The sequence below is a fragment of the Rattus rattus genome, chromosome 3 (genome assembly GCF_011064425.1).
Source record: "Rattus rattus isolate New Zealand chromosome 3, Rrattus_CSIRO_v1, whole genome shotgun sequence".
NCBI lineage: Eukaryota > Metazoa > Chordata > Mammalia > Rodentia > Muridae > Rattus > Rattus rattus.
The window spans coordinates 220124889-220142455 of record NC_046156.1 but is presented as its reverse complement, the minus strand read 5'-3'; the positions used below and the strand labels follow the sequence as shown (position 1 = coordinate 220142455).

The following is a 17567-nucleotide window of genomic DNA, read 5'->3' as shown; positions in this document are numbered from 1 at the left end:
TAAAAGCTGTCACGCTATTGCCGTATCTCAAATAGTTTGACCGTGTTTCATGGATGTCCTAGCTGCCAGGTGTTCATCATTCACAACCTTATTTCATACCTTCAATTTTCAGAGTTGCCATCTGTGCTGGATTGCTTTGTTGCCCATGTAGGAGATGGTGCATCCTTCCATGCTGTCATTAATTCCCCCTAGTCCCTCTTCTCCTCAGAAAAACAAATGACTCAGGCAAAGCTGAGCAAGGCCTCTAGAGCTGACCAAGTCAGCCATGACTGGGAGCACTACTCGACTTCTCATCCTGACCTTGGTCACACCCAAGGAGGTAGAGAGAAGAGTGAGCCTAGTGACTACCCTAGCTAATCCTCATGGTTGTAATCAACAACAAGGTCCTTGGCAGTTAGGATGGACAGAAAGCTAAAATAGAGAAAATGGAAAAGTCTACTGGGATCTGGTATTCCAGCTATTCTAATATCCTATATTATATAGAAATATGAGTATTATCTAAGTATAACTATAAAGGTAAACATATTTGAGATTTGCTTTTTATTTGGCCTAAAGAGTTGTTCTATTGATACCTTTTCAAACTCTTTATATCAAATCAACATCTATTTTTTAAAAAAATTACAATGGAATAAGTAGTCAGCTCCAAAGAGTATGAAGTTCTATCCTTTTCAGCAATACAGATGGAACTGGACAGTAAATTAGATAAGGAGCACATAATCAATCAACCAAGTTCATCTCATAGAACTGGAGGGTAGATTGCTGATTACATAAAACTGGGACCAACTCATGGGAGAAAGGGATGGGCAAATGTTCAGTGTATAAGTTATAGTTCGAAGCAAGTACCACTGATGTGCTGGTACATAGTAGTTTGACTATATAAACCAATAATATACTAGTTATTTCAGAGGGCTAAGAAAAGAGATTTTAGATATTTCTGGTAAATGTTTGCAGAGATAGATATGCTGATTTGAGCAATGATATATACATGTTATATAAACACCTCGGGGTTTATAAATACATGGAATTTTTGCAAGAATTTATAAGAAAAATGCTTTTCAAATCCCCAAAGTTCTGTAAGTCTCATATCTTTAACAGTTCATCAATCTATATCTAATCCTACAATATCTACAAACCAATGAGCAGCATCCCAACAAGCATGATATATTCTCTTACTTGTAACTTCCTGTCATGTAAACTTCTCTACCTTTCAAGCCCAACCTGTCAGTGTCAACTGTGTTGCTGAAGGTATGCTTTTATTTCACCTAACCTCCAATCTATATGCTTTTCTCAGGAAGAAGGATATATGTATATGGTACATTTATTACAATATATTATATTTAATAATACATGTGTAAGTCTGCAAAATGTTCTTGTGATGACATTTCTCAAAACCTAGTCTAGCATCCTATACCTAGTGAATATTCCATGTCTTATAAGGAGGAAGTATTCTCATGTTAATTTCATTCTAAATTTAATATTGAAATCCTTGAAGTTGTTACAAATGCCATTATATCATGATTACATAATGATCTAACTAACTTTGGAAGATTCTTAAAATTAGTGTTTTAATGATTGGCTATATTGTTCTTCTCAGATATTTTTCATTACAATGGATAGACATGGCATTTTCTTTTCTTCCTTGGGCAATATATCTAACATTAGCAAAGTATGGTCTGGGACACATTTGACATTTCTCGTTTACGAACAATCAGAGATCCAATATATCTTCTACTTCAATTTCCCTATTTTAAATGTAGTTCATACCGCTACTGTGAAAATGAAATGCTGAACTGTCACAAACTGCCCAGGAACAACTCTTATTCAGAAAAAATTCAAACTAAAATATTAGTCACGGAATACTTCATAGTCTTTGTCAATGCGAAGGATGTATATTGAGGGAGTTAGGGTGAGGTTGCTCCTCCATACACAGCAACATGAAAGGAAATTTTCTGTTCTCTTTGCATATTAGCTCGGAAATAATTTATCTTAGGTTTTTGGGATAGACTTTAGGTCAACAACCACACATTTCTTATCCCTTTGTTTATAAAATTTTGCTAAATATTTTTACATTAATTAAAACAAAAATTGATGAGATGAGTTTCTAAAGCCTTAGCAAGTATGTCCTAACAATCAGTAGGAAATATAATATTAACAGTTTTGTAATAAAACTAGGAATAGAAGAACTGGATTACATGGGACATAGTGTTATAAAGCACTAAGATTTCAGTGAGTTCCATGTGCACCACAAAATAGTGACAATGTACTCCATGAATAATGCAGTTGAGATAATTTTTTCTAGATTGCCACTTCTAGAAATCAGCCAAATCAAAGGATAAGTTGAATAACCTACTACTAAAACTTTGGTAACACATGACATCTAATTAAAGCAATTTAAGATGTATGGACGGATTACAAGCAAATATATTTCATCATTGCCAATATCAAAATCTACTGCACTGGGTACATGACTACATCTATTTTTTAACTTCCTGATGTGAACATATATGTTTACTTCTATTTGTGAGTCCCCAGCGTTGTGTGTACAAGAAGCCAAAGTCTCCATGGCATCATGTGGCTGTACTGCATGGCACAACTGTTATTTCTGTTTTGATTGCATGTCCTAGCTTGAATCTGAAAAAGTATGTAATGTATACATGTGTGTCCCGTGGTATTTTTGTTTGACAGTGTGTTTGAGTTTTTTTCTGGCTCTTTTCCTAGCAGAGTTCAATACACAGCTTTCTTCATTGGAGAATTTGTGACATAAAAGTGAGTTAATTTGTGTTACACACTCTCTTAGATAACTTAGCTCTGCAGATTGCTTGGATAAGGTTGAAAATTGGGAAGTCCCCAGAAACATATGAATTAATACTATGTGGCCTTATACGAGTTAAAAGCAAATTTTATATTTTGGTTTAATTTTGATATGTCTTATACCTTTTATACAATGTTTAAAGACATATCTGTTACAAAGTGTTAAATGTGTATGTTTTATAAGATGTGTATACTATCTGTTCTGTGCTTTTTTGTATGTATATCAGCAGGATAATCTACTAAAATCATAACAACAAAAGGAAGTTAAAAATGATACTTAAGTCTTTTAAAAGCAATTGCTTCTACAATGCTGTCATTGGCTGTATTCCTATGCCACTTATCCTTATGGTGGCTTCAAGTAAGGTTGAGTTGCTAATGAAGACCCAGAAATGGTGCTATAGTCATAGACTGGCCTTCTCAAACCCTAACTCATATGATTCTCAGCTGAAGTTACAATCATGGAACAAAATTTAAGCTGTATATTTCTAGAACGTACTGGTCTTTTATCTTTAACATTGCCCAAATAGCCTTCTTTAACAGTTTGTAAAGATGACAATGGCAGTAGTTATTCTATTAAGTTCATTTGGCTTTTTTTTTTAACTTTTCTATGAATTACTGTAATTGAGGTTTCTTTTTTAACCCAAATCTACCATCTTAATGTTTCCATCCCCTTGATAGCCTAGCACTTTTTTCAGAATGGATTTTATATGATCCTTAGATAGTCAATGATGCTGACAAATGACCACTAGTGAAGGTACTTTAAATTTTTCTCTTTATTTTAATTGATTGGTTTTGACTCAAATATTGTCTCCAAAAATTGCTGTGTTCAAATGCGTTGAAACTCTATTTTCTGACAAAGTTGAACCTTTGTTATTGGACTCTTGATTGGAGAGCTCTTATGGGTATACCTAACCACTAAAGAATTTTGTTGCAGATGACCTTTGATGATATGAAGATGGTGATTATGTTATTATTATTTGCGATCATCAGGTGCTGATAATAATCACACATCTACCTATAATAACAAGTGTCTATTTGGTGTGTATAATGTCTGTCTCTCTAACCCAGTAGTTGAATGTGTTGCTTCAAAATGAATTGTACCTTAACACTTAGAAAATATTAACTTTCTTGTAGTATTGATAACAGTATTTTGCTGTTTCCTGATCTACTTGAAAACCAGGGAGTGGGATTTTTATAACATTTGGAAATCTGTTACTCTTTAATGTTTTGGTCAATGGACTTTATGAAGACAAAAATAAAAGAAATATAGCAAGGTCTTTGGGAATGTTTTGATTCTTCTATTTCCTATTCTAAAGTTGCTACATAATTCCATTCCCTCCTTCTATTCCCTCCCCATTAGGTGAAAGATAGTGTGGTCTTACGTGAAAATACTTTCTACCCTCTATTTGTATGAGGCATGAGTACTTTCTAGAATGGATCCTTCTCATAAGGAGTTCTGATAAAAGTGATGCAGCTCTTGACATTGATGCAGTTCCCTAGCACAGACAGAGCAAGCTTTCCCCTAAGTATTCCCCAGTTTCCTTGTCATCTGTCTTAAAGACTACCATAAGACATGGTAGGACAAAGAGGAGTGTTTACATCTAGGTACTTAAGGGAAATGCTTAATAGTAAATAGAAGAAATTATTTAAATTTGAGGGAGGCTTTATGCTTTACTTTGTGCAAAAGCAAGAGACCAATCATCTTAAGCATTCACAACAACTCTCCAGAGGTTAAGTAAAGCATTTATCCAGACTGACCTCTCACTGTGACCTAAACAGAATATTATAGAGGATGCACTTTAGTAAAAAACAAAACAAAACAAAAAAGAATTAACTAGCCTTTTTTCTGTGTTGGAAACATTGTAGACAACAATACAGTTAATAATTAACTAAATGCGTAAGTGTTTCTAAAATGTGGCTAAATCTAAAATGTGACCAAGGCGACAGCTTTGGGTGTAGGTTGAAGAAAAAATGTTATATACCCAATTAAGTAAAGTGTATCCTTAACCCTCACCTCCAAATAGAAGAACTCAGTTTGTATTTCTAACTCAGAATTTACTAATCCCAATTCCAAGTCATCCATTATATTAAAAATACTGTCTCAATTCTTCATACAAAGAATAATGCAAGTGAACTCTTACCAGAAAGACTACTTGAATGTTAAAGTTTTCTCTCTCTCTCACACACACACACACATGTGCATGCGTGCATGTGTGCATGTGTACGTGCGGGCCTGTGTGTGTGTGTGTCTATGTGAATAAAGCAGTTATTAAAAGGACCAATTAATGTTACACTTCCCCTCAAAAACAATGGCTGCCCTATTCAGCCTATTCAGAAAGATAATGAAGTGCTTTATTTCATTTACAGACAATGCTAATGAGGAAGAGTTGGAAAAGATCCAGTAAGGTAATTCTTAGCATGTGATCTTCAGCTTTCCTTGTTGAGAAGACTCTTAGCTGCTTTTCCAAATTCCTCTCATCCCCTTCCAAGCTGCACCACAAAGTTTCATCATTGCCAGTTGCTCTTTTTTTCCTCCCCATAATATTTAATCAAATCATGCGACGCTTTCTAAGTCAGTAGGAACCTCACTGGTCCAGAGCACCCAGACCATTCTCCTGTTGCTCTCCAATCACTCTCCAGCCTCATTTGCAGCATCCAATCACTACTATGTGCACAACAGGGTCTACAAAATCACTCTGCTCTCAAATGGAAGTGATGAATTGGAGCAGGGACAACTCCAGAGGGGGCATGAAATATCCTGTTTTGTTTTGTTTCATAGAAAATTGAGTATGGGCTTTCTAAATTCACAAGTCCTTGTGTCATGGCGCCTTGAGGACAGTTCTCCCTACAGTACCTCATCTCACTTCCAGAACAAGAAACATGGAGGCTCTAGGAATGTCTTAAGCTTTCTATCTTAAGATATGTAAGTCACATATTTTAGTACCTTTGGTGAAGACACCACTCTTGAACATAATTATCAAGATGAAACTGAACTTTTACATAACTGTGCTTTGAAACAAATCAGATTTCCTTGATAAAATGACATTTATTCAAATTTCTACTTAAAAGAACAATATTGCTTTTAATAGTTCTGATTTTTTTAGACCCTGGAACATTGGCAATCTTTCTCCTTCCATTCTGATCAAATCATGCTATTATTTAAGTTGTTATTCAATTTCATCATTTTCCTTTTCTTTGGGAATTAAGAAAATATATATATAATAAATATTGATTTATGTTTGCTATGGTGTCTTAATCTGTTTTATAAAGTACTTCTTACATGTCGTTAGCTACTTTCCAGTTCTTACTCTGCTGAAAACCAAGAGATAATTCACCAAAAGGCCATCACTCGAAAGACACACACTGGACAAAGTTGCTGAATATTTTTGGGAATTCACTGTGGTCTTATTAAGCAAAATAAAACTTCAAATACTTTTAAAGCTTTGTTGTATTGTTTGTCTTTGTAACTGTGATTTTTAGAATTAATAGTATATTAAAAGCATGTTGATTTAAAAATATACATAAGACTTTCCTCATCGTGTGTTTCTATGATGATATATTTGTGTAAAAACCTGCTAACTCACAAATAGTTAGCAGAATTACCTCTTTCAAATGAGTTTAACTAGGACTGGATATTATATCGTGTAATAATTATTATGAATAATCTATTTTATTAAAATACGAGAGAGAGTATAGAGGTATTGTTTTTGACTGTGTACATTGGTAGGCACCTGAGCTCTCAGCACTTCAGAAGATGAAGGAAGAAAATAAAAGGTCAGCATGGGCTTGAGAGGAAGACCCATTCTAACATATATTCAGATAGATAGATAGATAGATAGATAGATAGATAGATAGATAGATGACATAATTTCTTTAAAATAACCTTAATGATAAAGTACAAATAAATCCACATAACTTTCTTGAATCTATAAAAATTAAATGAACAATAAATATGTTATTTACATTATTTTACACTTAAAACTTTAGCGCTTTATAATTAGTTATTAATTTAAATTTTGCCACTATAGATGCAAAACGCCTGTGTCTCATTCAGCATTCTTTTGAATACTTGACAGGTTATATTTTGTACAATGGTTAATACTAGACTAAGGGATTTTTTAATTTGTTACATTTTTACAGAAATTTAAAATGCAAACTGAGTTAGAATCAGTTCACTCATTTTGTTTTATTTATACGAGATATAATGAATGCTTGATAATTCATTCAAATTTTTACTATGCCCTAAAACACTTTTCATATTCACCAGATACAGTGTTGTATTTTAAAAGTACATGAAAAACTTCACATTTCTAATTATTACTTACTTCACTGATCTTCACACATCCCCAAATTGATACTGTTACTGAATCCTTTCCTCCAGGCAGCTACTTCTAGAACTAAGGGATAAGTGTGCAGGGTAGGTGGGTTTAGGATATGTTGCTGCTTTACTGAAATATATTGTCCTTCTAACTCTTCACCTTAAAATATGTGTCTTGGTAGGGATAATTCTCCTTTTGTTTTTAAAAAGAATATGCTTGAGCTATACTTAAATATCTAGAGTCTCAGTTACCTGGATGAAATCTCCTTTCATCCTCAGACTGGTCTATAGTATAAAGCTTGTCTTTGAGCACCAAGGGTGCAAAAATATCTGTCAAACCTTCCCAGTAAAGATTTGCACATAGCGAGATGTTGTTATCTGTGGTTTGGAGCTTCTCTGTCTTATCTTGGTTTCTTTCAGAAATAATCTAAATACAGATGCAGACAGCAGAGTACTAAGCTGATTAGCCTTTTGTCATGCAAACATCTCCCTTGTTTACAAGGTGAAATAGCTCATAGAATTTCCCATCATCTAAATATTTGCTGGTCTTTTTTTTTTTTTTTTTTTTTTTTTATTATTAACTTGAGTATTTTTATATACATTTCGAGTGTTATTCCCTTTCCGGTTTCCGTTGCAAACATCCCCCCCCCCCTCCCTTCCTTATGGGTGTTCCCTCCCAACCCTCCCCCCCATTGCTGCCTCCCCAACAGTCTAGTTCACTAGGGGTTCAGTCTTAGCAGGACCCAGGGCTTCCCCTTCCACTGGTGCTCTTACTAGGATATTCATTGCAACCTTTGGTCAGAGTCCAGGGTCAGTCCATGTATATATAGTCTTTGGGTAGTGGCTTAGTCCCTGGAAGCTCTGGTTGGTTGGCATTGCTGTACATATGGGGTCTCGAGCTCCTTCAAGCTCTTCCCGTTCTTTCTCTGATTCCTTCAACAGGGTCCTGTTCTCAGTTCAGTGGTTTCCTGCTGGCATACGCCTCTGTATTTGCTGTATTCTCTGTCTGTGTCTCTCAGGAGCATCTGCATTCACATTTTGATCATCCGTCTTGAGTTTCATTTGTTCTAGGCATCTAGGGTAATTCAAGCATTTGGGCTAATAGCCACTTATCAATGAGTACATACCATGTATGTCTTTCTGTGATTGGGTTAGCTCACTCAGGATGATAGTTTCCAGTTCCAACCATTTGCCTACGAATTTCACAAAGTCATTGTTTTTGATAGCTGAGTAATATTCCATTGTGTAGATGTACATTTTCTGTATCCATTCCTCTGTTGAAGGGCATCTGGGTTCTTTCCAGCTTCTGGCTATTATAAATAAGGCTGCGATGAACATAGTGGAGCACGTGTCTTTTTTATATGTTGGGGCATCTTTTGGGTATATGCCCAGGAGAGGTATAGCTGGATCCTCAGGCAGTTCAATGTCCAATTTTCTGAGGAACCTCCAGACTGATTTCCAGAATGGTTGTCGCAGTCTGCAACCCCACCAACAATGGAGGAGTGTTCCCTTTCTCCACATCCTCGCCAGCATTTGCTGTCACCTGAGTTTTTTGATCTTAGCCATTCTCACTGGTGTGAGGTGAAATCTCAGGGTTGTTTTGATTTGCATTTCCTTATGACTAATGATGTTGAACATTTCTTTAGGTGTTTCTCTTGCTGGTCATTTCAATATCTTCATCGTATGTGATGAGTTTTTAGTTCATGTTTGACTAACACAGGTCTGCCGTTACTAAATTCTTTCATGGAATTTTTATGTTGTTCACATTTTGTGAGACAGTATTTACTTGAACCATGTTCCTGAGGATATGGGGCATCATACATGTTATTCAAGACAAACTTCTCTATCATTGCAAGTACAGCTATTATCACATTATAACCAGCAGGGAAAATGCACCTACATGAACATATGCAGAGCAAGATGGAGAAATATGGGCTAGATTCTAATTGTATGCAAATCAGTAAATAATAAATCCCACAATACCTCCTTTTCTAGGTGTAGTAACATCCACCAATACATTCATTATGTCAACCAACTCCATTTTCCATCAGGCCCAGTTAGAATTCTCTCTCACACTTATCTAGAATAGAAGTGGTATTTTAAGAAAAAAAGAAAATCAATGTTTTCCTAAACTTAGACATCTAGGTCAAAGAGCTGCATTTATGTGACAAAATATATTTTGGCAGAGAAATTGTAAAGCTTTGAGTTGCTTCAATACTTTATTCTTTAGAAGACACCTAAAATTATAAAATAATTTATTTAAGGTTAAATTACCGGTCAAGAAAACTCCATGAGCTCAGAAGATATATATATATATATATATATATATATATATATATTATAAAACTTGTCTTTATATGTGTGTATATATGTGTGTGTGTGTGTATATATATATATATATATATATATGACCAAAAAATGGAAATGAAATGGTGAAATAGTTGCCTCTCAGAAGCAGCTTGAAGTTTATTTAGTGCTCCATGTACCTATGTTCTAACCCAGAAGAGTTTATAGTTTATCTGTGGTTAGGATGAATAGTTATAATAATAAGTAAGGGACTGCTAAGCATGTTTGTGAATGAGGTAGAATCATTGTATCAATCCAGGCTCTAATGCATAGTGAGAACTTATCTTTCTAAAAAACATACATCTTATCAATAAATTACTTCAATTATCTAAAAACATATTATGGCAGGGGCCTCACCACCAGCTGAAATGCTAATGAAGGTTGATGACTTGTGAGGGAGATTCACTTTTCTTTGTATATGTGTCTTCTGATACGTTTCCCACACCCCAGTGAGTGGCCACACCCTTGCTCATATGGAGTTTTTAAGTAATTAGAGTTTTTAAGCTATAAAGGAAAACAAACAAACAAAATAAACAAGACAATTAGATGGGAGGGACATGTGTAGAGGGTTCTGGGGGCAACTGGAGGTAGGAAGAGGGTGGGAGTGGGTAATGATTAAAATACATTGCTACATGTGTGAAATTTTCAAAGAACAAAATATTATTTAAAAGAAAAGAAAATGCTAGTATAATCATATAAAAATGTACATGTCAAAATCTTTTTTTTTTAAATGGGATTTTTTTTATTTACATTTCAAATGTTATTCCCTTTCCCAGTTTCCCGTCCATCCCCCTATCCCATCCATCTCCCATTTTTCTATAAGGATGTTCCCTGTCCCCTACCACCTACCCTCCCCACATCCCCACCTTGACACTCCCGTACATTAGTGGATCCAGCCTTGGCAGGACCAGGGGCTTCTCCCCCGATTGGTGCCCAACAAGGGCATACTCTGCTACATAAGCAGCTGGAGCCCTGGGTCTATCAGTGTAGTCTTTGGGTAGTGCTTTAGGCCCTGTTAGCTCTGGTAGGTTGGTATTGTAGTTCTTATCGGGTTGCAAGCCCTTTCAGCTCCTTCAATCCTTTCTGTAATTCCTCTAATGGGTACCTCCATTCTCAGTTCAATGGTTACTCCTAGCACTCATCTCTGGATTTGTCATGCTCTGGCCAAGCCTCTCAGGAGACAGCTATATCAGGCTCCTATCAGCATGAACATCTTCGTTTCATCAATATTGTCTAGTTTTGGTGGCTGTATATACATGGGCTAGATCCCCAGGTGGGTAACCTCTGAATGGCCATTCCTTAGTCTCTGCACAAAACTTTGTCTCCATATCCTTTCCTATGAATATTTTTGTTCCCCCTTTTAAGAAGGACTGAAGCATCTGCACTTTGGTTGTCCTACTTCTTGAGCATCATGTGGTCTGTGGATTGTATCCTGAGTAATTCGAGCTTTTGAGCTAATATCCACTTCTCAGTAAGTGCATACAATGTGTGGGGTTTTTTTTTGTTTTTTGTTTTTTGTTTTTTTGGTTTTTTGTTTTGTTTTTGTTTTTGTGATTGGGTTACCTCACTCAGGAAAATATTTTCTAGTTCTATCCATTTGCCTATGAATTTCATGAAATTATTGTTTTTTGATAGCTGAGTAGTACTCCATTGTGTAGATGAACCACATTTTCTGTATCCATTCCTCTGTTGAAGGGCATCTTTCCAACTTCTGGCTATTATAAATAAGGCTGCTAGGAACATAGTGAAGCATGTGTCTTTGTTATATGTTAGACAAACATTTGGGTATATGCCCAGGAGTGGTAAATCTGGGTCCTCAGGTAGTAAAATGTCCAATTTTTTTGAGCAACCGACTGATTTCCAGAGTGTTCATGCCACTTTCCAATCCCACCAGCAATGGAGGAGTGTTCCTCTTTCTCCACATCCTCACCAGCATTTGCTGTCACCTGAGTTTTTTATCTTAGCCATTCTCACTGGTGTGAGGTAGATTCTCAGAGTTGTTTTGATTTGCATTTCCCTTATGACTAAAGATGTTGAACATTTCTTTAGGTGTTTCTAAGCCATTCAGCATTCCTCAGCTGTGAATTCTTTGTTTAGCTCTGAACCCCATTTTTAATAGGGTTATTTGTCTCCCTGCGGTCTAACTTCTTGAGTTCTTTGTATATTTTGGATATCAGTTGTAGGATTGGTAAACATCTTTTCCCAATCTGTTGGTTGCTGATTTGTCCTAACAACAGTGTCCTTTGCCTTACAGAAGCTTTGTAGTTTTATGAGATCCCATTTGTCGATTCTTGATCTTAGAGCATAAGCCATTAATGTTTAGTTCAGGAAATTTTCTCCAGTGCCCATGTGTTTGAGATGCTTCCCCACCTTTTCTTCTGTTAGTTTGAGTATATCTGGTTTAATGTGGAGGTCCTTGATCCACTTGGACTTAAGCTTTGTACAGAGTGATAAGCATGGATCGATCTGCATTCTTCTACATGTTGACCTCCAGTTGAACCAGCACCATTTGCTGAAAATGCTATCTTTTTTCCATTGGATGGTTTTGTCTCCTTTGTCAAAAATCAAGTGACCACTAGGTGTGTGGGTTCATTTCTGGGTCTTCAATTCTATTCCACTGGTCTATCTGTCTGTCTCTGTACAAATGCCATGCAGTTTTTATCACTATTGCTCTGTAATACTGCTTGAGTTCAGGGATAGTGATTCCTCCAGAAGTCTTTATTGTTGAGGATACTTTTAGCTATCCTGGGTTTGTTGTTATTCCAGATGAATTTGCAAATTGTTCTGTCTAACTCTTTGAAGAATTGGATTGGTATTTTGATGGGGATTGCATTGAATCTGTAGATCGCTTTGGGTAGAATGGCCATTTTTACTATATTAATCCTGCCAATCCATGAGCATGGGAGATCTTTCCATCTTCTGAGGTCTTCTTCAATTTCTTTCTTCAGAGGCTTGAAGTTCTTATTGTACAGATCTTTTACTTGCTTGGTTACAGTCACTTCGAGGTACTTTATATTATTTGGTACTATTATGAAGGGTGTCATTTCCCTAATTTCTTTCTCGGCCTGTTTCTCTTTTGTGTAGAGGAAGGCTACTGATTTATTTGAGTTAATTTTATACCCAGCCACTTTGCTGCAGTTGTTTATCAGCTTTAGTAGTTCTCTGGCGGAACTTTTGGGATCACTACACTATCATATACTATCATATCATCTGCAAATAGTGATATTTTGACTTCTTCTTTTCCAATCTGTATCCCCTTGATCTCCTTTTGTTATCTGATTGCTCTGGCTAGAACTTCAAGAACTATATTGAATAAGTAGGGAGAGAGTGGGCAGTCTTGTCTAGTCCCTGCTTTTAGGGGGATTGCATCAAGTTCCATTTAGTTTAATGTTAGCTACTGATTTCCTGTATATGGCTTTTACTATGTTTAGGTATGGGCCTTGAATTCCTATTCTATCCAGGACTTTTACCATGAAGGGGTGTAGAATTTTGTGAAATGCTTTTTCAGCATCTAATGAAATGATGATGTGGTTTTGTTCTTTCAGTTTGTTTGTATAATGGATCACGTTGATGTTTTTCCATATATTAAACCATCCCTGCATGCTTCAGATAAAGCGTACTTGATGGTGGATGATTGTTTTGATGTGCTTTTGGATTCGGTTTGCCAGAATTTTATTGAATATTTTTACGTTGATATTTATAAGGGAAATTGTTCTGAAGCTCTCTTGCTTTGTTGGGTCTATGTGTGGTTTAGGTATAAGAGTAATTGTGGCTTCATAGAAGTAATTCGGTAGTGCTCCTTCTGTTTCAATTTTGTGGAATAGTTTGGATAGTATTGGTATAAGGTCTTCTATGAAGGTCTGATAGAATTCTGCACTGAACCCTTCTGGACCTGGCCTCTTTTTGGTTGGGATATCTTTAATGACTGCTTCTATTTCGTTAGGAGTTATGGGGTTTTTTAAATGGTTTATCTATTCCTGATTTAACTTCATTACCTGGTATCTGTCTACGAAATTGTCCATATCCTGCAGATTTTCAAGTTTTGTTGAATATAGGCTTTTGTAGTAGGATCTGATGATTTTTTAAATTTCCTCTGATTCTGTCATTATGTCTCCCTTTTCATTTCTGATTTTGGTACTTTGTACACACTCTCTGTGTCCTCTTGTTAGTCTGGCTAAGGGTTTATCTATCTTGTTGATTTTCTCAAAGAACCAACTTTTGGTTCTGTTGATTCTTTCTATGGTCCTTTTTGTTTCTACTTGGTTGATTTCAGCTCTGAGTTTGATTATTTCCTGCCTTCTACTCCTCCTGGGTGTATTTGCCTCTTTTTGTTCTAGAGCTTTTAGGTGTGCTGTCTAGCTGGTGACATATGCTCTCTCCTGTTTCTTTCTGCAGGCACTCAGAGCTATGAGTTTTCCTCTTAGCACAGCTTTCGTTGTGTCCCATAAGTTTGAGTATGTTGTACCTTCATTTTCATTAAATTCTAAGAAGTCTTTAATTTCTTTCTTATTTCTTCCTTCACCAGGTTATCATTGAGCAGAGCATTGTTCAACTTCTTGTATATGTGGGCGTTCTTCCCTTATTGTTATTGAAGACCAGCTTTAGCCCGTGGTGGTCTGATAACACGCATGGAATTATTTCTATCTTTCTCTATCTGTTGAGGCCTGTTTTATGACCGATTATATGGTCAATTTTGGAGAAAGTACCATGAGGAGCTGAGAAGAAGGTATATCCTTTTGCTTTAGGATAGAATGTTCTATAAATATCTGTTAAGTCTATTTGGCTCATGAGTTCTCTTAGTCTGTCTACGTCTGTGTTTAATTTCTGTTTCCATGATCTGTCCATTGATGAGAGTGGGGTGTTGAAATCTCCTACTATTATTGTGTGAGGTGCAATGTGTGTTTTGAGCTTTAGTAAGGTTTCTTTTACGTATGTAGGTGCCCTTGTATTTGGGGCATAGATATTTAGGATTGAGAGTTCATCTTGGTGGATTTTTCCTTTGATGAATATCAAGTGTCCTTCCTTATCTTTTTGATGACCTTTAGTTGAAAATTCATTTTATTTGATATTAGAATGGCTACTCCAGCTTGCTTCTTCCGACCATTTGCTTGGAAAGTTGTTTTCCAGCCTTTCACTCTGAGGTAGTGTCTATCTTTGTCTCTGTGGTGTGTTTCCTGTAGGCAGCAGAATGCAGGGTCCTCATTGCGTATCCAGTTTGTTAATCTATGTCTTTTATTGGGGAGTTGAGACCATTGATGTTGAGTGATATTAAGGAATAATGATTATTGCTTCCTGTTATATTCATATTTGGATGTGAGGTTATGTTTGTGTGCTTTTCTTCTCTTTGTTTTGTTGCCAAGACAATTAGTTTCTTGCTTTTTCTAGGGTATAGCTTGCCTCCTTATGTTGGGCTTTACCATTTATTATCCTTTGTAGGGCTGGATTTGTAGAAAGGTATTGTATAAATTTGGCTTTGTCATTGAATATCTTGGTTTTCTCCATCTATGTTAATTGAGAGTTTTGCAGGATACAGTAACCTGGGCTGGCATTTGTGTTCTCCTAGGGTCTGTATGACATCTGTCCAGGATCTTCTGGCTTTCATAGTCTCTGGCGAGAAGTCTTGTGTGATTCTGATAGGTCTGCCTTTATATGTTACTTGACCACTTTCCCTTACTGCTTTTAATATTCTTTCTTTATTTTGTGTGTTTGGTGTTTTGACTATTATGTGTTGGGAGGAGTTTCTTTTCTGGTCCAATCTATTTGGAGTTCTGTAGGCTTCTTGTATGCTTATGGGCATCTCTTTCTTTAGATTAGGGAAGTTTTCTTCTATGATTTTCTTGAAGATATTTACTGGTCGTTTGAACTGGGTGTCTTCACTCTCTTCTATACCTATTATCCTTAGGTTTGATCTTCTCATTGAGTCCTGGATTTCTTGTCTGTTTTGGACCAGTAGCTTTTTCCGTTTTACATTATCTTTGACAGTTGTGTCGATGATTTCTATGGAATCTTCTGCTCCTGAGATTCTCTCTTCTGTCTCTTGTATTCTGTTGGTGATGCTTGTATCTAAGGCTCCTTGTCTCTTCCTTTGGTTTTCTATATCCAGGGTTGTTTCCCTGTGTTCTTTCTTCATTGCTTCTATTTCCATTTTTAATTCCTTCAACTGTTTGACTGTGTTTTCCTGGAATTCTTTCAGGGATTTTTGTGATTCCTCTCTATAGGCTTCTACTTGTTTATTTATGTTTTCCTGCATTTCTGTAAGGGAGTTCTTCATGTCTTTCTTGAAGTCCTCCAGCATCATGATCAAATATGATTTTAAATCTAGATCTTGCTTCTCTGGTGTGTTTGGATATTCAGTGTTTGCTTTGGAGGGTAATTGGGCTCTGATGTTGCCATGTAGTCTTGGTTTCTGTTGCTTGGCTTCCTGCGCTTGCCTCTCGCCATCAGATTATCTCTGGTGTTACTTTGTTCTGCTATTTCTGACAGTGGCTAGACTGTCCTGTAGGCCTGTATGTCAGGAGTACTGCAGACCTGTTTCCCTGTTTTCTTTTAGCCAGTTATGGAACAGAGTGTTCTGATTTTGGGCGTGTAGTCTTTCCTGCCTACTGGTCTTCAGCTGTTCCTGTGGGACTGTGTCCTGAGTCCACCAGGCAGGTTGCTTGGAGCAGAAAAGTTGGTCTTACCTGTGGTCCCGTGGCTCAAGTTGTTCGTGGGGGCCTGCTTTTTGAGCTCTCCGTGAGGGTGGCAACCAGTAGGGCCTGTGCTGCCTTTTCCCAGAGCCCCCATGCACCGGGGTCCCAGATGGTGTTAGGTGTTTTTCTCTGGAGTCAGAAATGTGAGCAGAGTGTAGTCTCTTCTGGCTTCCCAGGCGTGTCTGCCCCTCTAAAGGTTTAGCTCTCTCTCCCATGTGATTTGGGTGCAGAGAACGGTTGATCTGGTCCCTTCAGGTTTCTGTGGTGTCTGGAGCGCAGGGGACCTGCAGCTCCAGTGCTCCTATTTTCCGGTTCCCAGAGGCCGTATACAGTTTCCTCTTGGGCCAGGGATGTGGGCATGGGTGGGCAGTATTGGTGGTCTCTTCTGCTTTGCAGTCTCAGGAGTGCCCACCTGTCTCAGTGGTGAGCTCTCTCTCCCCTCAAAGTATCTTATGAAAGAACCAAAAACTTTGAATTTCTGGTAAATTGCCAGGTAGCACTAATATCCCTGGACCACACATTTATACATGTGCTTTATAGAGGCAGCACATTTCTGAAGTAGAGAACTCATCAGAGTTACCATGGGACATTAATATTAGGTGTAGTAGAGGACAAGTGGCCAAAATGTAGCAGGAGACATCAGTCTTATTGTTAGGTTTCAGGATGCTTTGGCTGTGGATTTCAGCTCATCACCACCCATTTAAGGAGTTCCCTGGAACCTTGGATTTTACGAAAGGTCAAAATGAATGACTACTCCCAGAAAGTGAGGTTACTCTGTTTTATGGAACATATTTTGTACCTGTTTGTCCGACACGCACACTGAAGAACTTTCTTTATCTACACAGTATCTTAGATAACTGTTTTGAATACCAAATACAAGAAAAATAAATCCAAGAAAGGGGCCAAATACCAAAATCATACAGAAATTTCTAAAAAAAAAAGTGTAATATAGTCTTCTCAGTGTATGGCAGTTAGGTGGGGAAGCCATTTCAACTACTTCCTGTGAATGGGATCAAGTCCAGAAATTAAGCTGGTATAGCCTTTAGAGTAAAGCTATGCATGTCCATACTTTAAATATTTATAGATTATTTATAATAATGAATACAACATAAATGCTATATGTAGCTCGCTGCCATACTGCATTGATAAAGTGTAATAACAAGAAAAGTTCTGCATAGGTTCAGAACTTTTCTGTTTTTTGAATATTTTCAGTCAGTCATTAATTACATGTATAGAGGAAAACACCACAGGTTTGAAGAACCAACTGTGCCCAAGGACATTCTTTCACTATTGTTGACTGTTTAACCTACCATGTTACTCCTTTCCCCTGTACTGTTATTAACTTGCTACACATCATAGTAAAACTACGTATGTATCTATTTAGTGACTATACTGTTTATTCA

General features: G+C 36.8%; 1 protein-coding gene across 1 annotated transcript in view; it reads left to right on the top strand.

The window, feature by feature from the left end:
* The window catches only part of Mctp1 (multiple C2 and transmembrane domain containing 1), an 865685-nt gene that overhangs the window by 567001 nt on the left and 281117 nt on the right, over positions 1-17567 (top strand). Inside the window, exon 6 of the mRNA XM_032897068.1 lies at positions 5179-5217. Coding sequence (XP_032752959.1) covers positions 5179-5217 — 39 coding nt within the window. The remainder of the gene's footprint in view (positions 1-5178; positions 5218-17567) is intronic.